Source organism: Fukomys damarensis, unplaced genomic scaffold (assembly GCF_012274545.1).
Source record: "Fukomys damarensis isolate Sample0158 unplaced genomic scaffold, DMR_v1.0_HiC HiC_scaffold_2, whole genome shotgun sequence".
NCBI lineage: Eukaryota > Metazoa > Chordata > Mammalia > Rodentia > Bathyergidae > Fukomys > Fukomys damarensis.
The window spans coordinates 49,310,733-49,315,787 of record NW_022900914.1 but is presented as its reverse complement, the minus strand read 5'-3'; the positions used below and the strand labels follow the sequence as shown (position 1 = coordinate 49,315,787).

Below are 5,055 nucleotides of genomic sequence, written 5' to 3'. Positions count from 1 at the left end.
TTTTTTTTTTTTTTTTTTCCTGTACCAGGGATTGAACTTGGGTTCTTGTGCTTGTGAGGCAGGCGGCAGCATCACCGAGCTAAAACCCCAGCCCTGCCCCACAGTTCTTTGAGCAAGCCAGGGGATGTCTTGAGATAAACATTTAATTTGTATTGCATGTTTCCAACTCAGACAAATACACCACTGTTTATGCATAAAGATTAACTCTATTTGTTCTATTTGTCACAGTGCACTGGTTACCTACTATGTACCAGACATACATACTTTTGTCTCATTCAATACTTACAACAACCCTGCAAAGAAGGGTTACCCTTATCTTTCAATTGAGAAAACAGATTCTCAAGAAATTAACTATTAACTTTGCTAATCAGCTCTCTTCATTATGCTACAAAGCCACCACTCTGGGGAAAAATGTGAATCAAAAAGCCTCTGGCTTCAGTCTAGGATCTAAATCCTTCCTGGAACTAGGAAGACTATGGTACAGAAATGAACTCCTTCAGGTTTGTTATCTATAGATTCTACCAATTTCCTCAACCTCATGTTAGCATCCACAGTACTCACCTCTGGGGAGCTGTCTCTAGTCTTAAAATGCTGAACCACATTTCTCAGTAGAGGAGTTCTATAGCACCATCTACAAAGCCCACTGGGAAAAAGAATGAGTAGGGGAGGAGTCAGTAAACCCAAGATAAGCTTCCACCCTTATATGATACAAAACAGCTGTCAGCAGGCAGCTCAAAGGAAGCCCCAAACAAAGCTGAGAGAAATAAAGCCAAGATGGAAGAGAAAAAGCACCACTCTACCAGAGTGAAGGAAATGCCAGGGAGCAGAGATGCAAGTAAAAAGTCTGATTTCTGAGGCTCCTGTTCCACCTGAAGAATAACCTTCCCTGTCACAGGAGGAGTTCTTTCTGCTTTGCACTGCTAGATCTACTGGTTAGGCTCCCAGTGGCCCCATGGGGCTGGTAAACACTGCTTTAGGTAGAGTCTCTCAGCTCTGAGACTGTGCTAGAGATATGCCCATAATGTTGCCTGGGCAGTTGTTCCCAAGTTTTCAGCCTTCACAGACCAATAAAAAAAAATGTGGAGGGCCAGGGATTTAGCTCTGAGGTTCCGGCACTTGCCTTGCAAGCGCAAGGACCCAAGTTCGATCCCTGACACCAAAACAAACAAACAAACAAAAATGTCTAGTGAGCCATTTTGTATTATACCAAGGAAAAAATGTTTTAAATTTTCATCTTTCTATATACCTCTTCACTTCATAAAAGAAAGTACATTTTATTGATCCCTGGATCCGCAAAAAAAACAAACAAAAAAAAAAAAGGAAGAAAAGGGCTAAAGGGGTAGGGAAGGGGGGATGGGTAGGGGAAGGGGAATAAAGGATGAAAAAAAAAAAAAAAAAAAAAAAAAAGGAAGAAAAGGGCTAAAGGTGTAGGGAAGGTGGGATGGGTAGGGGAAGGGTAATAAAGGAAATGAAAAAAAAAGTGAGAAAACGAAAAGATGGAGATAGAGTATTTGTAAATGGGGAGGGGAGGGGGGGTGAAGGGAGAGCAGGGACAAGGGGAAAAAATGAGAACCAAGGCCTGTCATGTAGAGGTACAAGATCCCAATAATGAATGTAACTGTACTGTATACCTAGAATGCACCAGTAAACTTAATAAAAAAAGAAAGAAAGCACATTTTAAATACTGAGAAGCAGAAAATATTTCTCTTCAGAACAAAGTACTACTCTTTAAGTCAACAAAAGTTAGCTTTAAGAAAAAACTCAGGGCCGGGGATTTAGCTCAGTGGTTCCGCCACCTTGCAAGGACCCTAGTTAGATCCCCAGTACCAAAAAAAAAAGAAAAGAAAAAGAAAAAACTCACTTCACTGTCCCCACTGCATTTTCTCCAGAAACTGGACCCTCTGTCCTAGGATGACTCCAGCCATGAAGTCAGGTTTTACCTGATTCCAGGACCTAGAGGGGTAGCCAGCCACAGCAAAGTGGATGTGCTGACATCTCTCAGGAGCTTGGTCTGTAGGCCTCAGACAACCCAGGTGCAAGGTATCCTCACCAAGACCACCCAGCAACCTAGGCTAGCAGCTTACGAACGAAGATGACAAGGCCCTGGCATCATTCCCAGGCCCTCTCATTCAGGTATGCCCCATCATTGCCAAAAAAAGCACTTCACTTCATCCATGCAGGCCAATGGTTCTAAGGATCTCCAGCCCACAAAGCTTAGCCTCCTCACCTCTCAGGTTTGGTTATGGGTTAGAATGGAGTGAGATATAGCAACTGAGGAAAAAATAAGCACAAGAAGGAAGCAAGCCCCCCAAAAATCAAGCTTCACAAAATACACTAGGCAGGTTCTCCTTACATCAAAACACCAGGGCTCATGCCCAGAAGTGAAACCTATACCTGATCCCACCTTCCTTCAAAGAGTACCTACAGGGCAGTGGGCCAGCAGAATGCTGACCCTCCCTTCCAAGACCAGCAACATAAAGGGACTGGCACTATCTCCAGGGTAGGGAGCTGCAGATGTGCTCTAGAAGTCTGTTTTACTAGAGACAGGGTAAACAGGGCTCTGAGTCGGGGTCTCCAGGTCATGACATGCAATGGACAAGAGGAGGTGAGAAGGAACAAAAACAACCCAGCAAAACCCACTTCCCTGCCTCCAGTGTCTGGGTCTTTTTCCTAGCCACAGGATCACAGCCTCACCAGCTCCCAGCACAGCACTCAGCCATGAGGGAAATCCCGAGTGCACGCCGCCAGCCCATCATAGCCACAGGTGCCCAAGCCCTCAGAAGTACAGTGGCATCCCGCCCAGCTTGGAGCTTAAAAGGCCATCAAGCACAACTCTTCCATTTCCCCAAGGAAAATACAGGCCCAAAGAGGCTGGAGTTGTCTGCACTCTTGAACAAATCAGTGGTAGAGCCAGTGGGAGCCCCAGAGACAGCGCAGGCCTCTGTCTCTGTCCAGCGCCAGTTCCACTGCCTGGAGCAACCTCAGCGGCTACACCACTCCGCCTAAACTGCTCAACTTGGCTTTTCCCTAATTCTGCTGTCCTGGCCACTACCAACCTCAAGCCAGCAGAATGGAAAGTGTCACAATGCAGGGTAACAAGCCCTCCATTTCTCCCCAACCCTGGTGCTCTCATCCCAACTACTCCTTCCCTCCTCTATCCCAAATAAAGAGAGTACTTCTTGGGGCTGACAGTTATCTCAAAAGCACATGGTTCATAAGCCAAGGATTTAGTTCAGTGGTTCCACCACCTGCTTCACAAGCACAAGGCCCTGGGTTCAATCCCCAGTACCAAAACAAACAAACAAAAAAAAGGCACATCATTCATTCATGAATTAATATCTTGGTGCCTACTATCTGCCAAGACATGGTTGTGCCAGGTTCTGAAAAGAGATTTTTTTAAAAGTCTTTGGCCTCAAAAAGTACTCAGTACCACACAAGAACCCAAAACACTTGTTTCTCATTGAATTCCCAAGCAGTTTCAACTGGCTCTCTCTCGTCACCTAAAAGGATAACACCCAAGCAAAGATTTAAGAAGCATCCCCCCCCCAAAATAAAAAAGCATAAAATCACCCTGTTGTGCCAGAGCTTTCTCTTCAAGCCCTTCACCCGCCTCCATCCCTTACTTGATACCATCACAGCTCATGTCACACAGACATTAGTGTGACCTCGAAATACAGTATCTAAAGCTTCAAGCGGAATAAGAAACTTCTAGGTATTTAGCTAGTTATCACTGTCTTGCATCAAATGCAAAGATCCAAGATGTGGGGGTTAGCTCCACACGCTGTGACCCAGTTGGCCACAAAGTGACCACTGCAACTTCCAAAGTCAGTTACACTCCTATTCATGGGCCCACTCAAAATAGGACCAAGAGACCAGAAATGTGAGAAAAGGCTTAACAGGGTAAGTCTTTTAACAGGACCCTCATAATTACAGGGCTCTCAAAGAAGGGATGGAGAGCCTAACAAGAGCCAGCTTACCTCCTTGAGAAGCCCCACTTTTTTCTTCAGCATCTCACACTTGCGCAGTTTGCAGATCTGGTGTGTGCGGCGGTTGGTACAGCTGGTGCAAGCCCCACAGTTTTCCAGCCTCTGGCAGGGCTCACAAGCACCACAACGTTTGCGTTTCTTTCGCCCATCTCCACTCCCTCTCAGCTGAGCCTCACTCCCAGTCACAGGAAGTCCAGGTGCCTGGAAGCCCCCTACAATCACCTGGCCCTGAGGGAAGTCATAAAGGCCTGGCAGGTCCGGCTGGACGGCCAGGGGCACCTGAAACTGGCTCATGATGCTGACACTGCCAGAGGGGACAGCATAGGTCCTGTGCAGAACCACAATCCAGTTTCCAGCAGTTTCCTGCTGCCTGCAAAGGCCACCAACAGGTCCTTCTCTCCTAAAACAGTCAAGAACCTACAAGAGTGGAAGGCAAGGATCTCCCGTCTCCAGAATGGACGCCTCTTCACCTCCTCTGCAGCAGTCTGACAGGGCTTCCAGGGCCACTTTCCCACCTGCTGGGGCCCAGGATCTGGGGGAGGACAGCAGCAGCAGCAGCCCTCAAGGAAGGGATCATCTTGGCTGGGTGGGATCTTCACCCTTACCCAGTCGGGACCCGGGCATGAGGTGAGCAGGTGGGTGTGCGGTGGGGCACAGCAGGGTGGAGTCTCCCCCGGGAAGTTGTCCTCCGGGGGTCAGGATGGTGGGGAAGGCAGCGCTGCCTGAAAAATAGAAAGGGGAAGGGCATCACTCCAGGTTCAGGGACAACTTTCATGTGTTAGCTCCTCCTGCTTCTGGGAAAAGAGAAAATGGGGGGAAAGAGGGGCTAGCTAGCTCAAATGAACCTCGGGCAGGACTCAGCGGGAGGTGGACTATGGCACTTTGTGCTGAGGAGGCCTGGACGAATTCAAGGCAGTGGACAAGGTGGGACTTCTGAGAAAGTTGCCCGAGGCCAGCCCCCAAGGGCTTGTGAGTTTCTCCAAAATTTCCTCACACCGCCTCACCGGAGGCCGCAGGGCCCCGCGCCAGGGCGCAGAGCTTTCAGAATAAAGTTTGCAGAGAGCCTCGC

The 5,055-nt window shown here is 48.0% G+C and overlaps 2 protein-coding genes across 2 annotated transcripts in view; both read right to left on the bottom strand.

The window, feature by feature from the left end:
- Tet3 (tet methylcytosine dioxygenase 3) overlaps positions 1–4,293 on the bottom strand; it is a 106,042-nt gene extending 101,749 nt beyond the window's left edge. Inside the window, exon 1 of the mRNA XM_010631537.2 lies at positions 3,978–4,293. Coding sequence (XP_010629839.1) covers positions 3,978–4,280 — 303 coding nt within the window. The 5' untranslated portion in view covers positions 4,281–4,293. The remainder of the gene's footprint in view (positions 1–3,977) is intronic.
- Positions 4,294–4,633: 340 nt separating this feature from the next.
- Dguok (deoxyguanosine kinase) overlaps positions 4,634–5,055 on the bottom strand; it is a 61,708-nt gene continuing 61,286 nt past the window's right edge. Inside the window, exon 8 of the transcript XR_781714.3 lies at positions 4,634–4,708. The gene's annotated coding sequence lies outside the window, so the exon portion shown is untranslated. The remainder of the gene's footprint in view (positions 4,709–5,055) is intronic.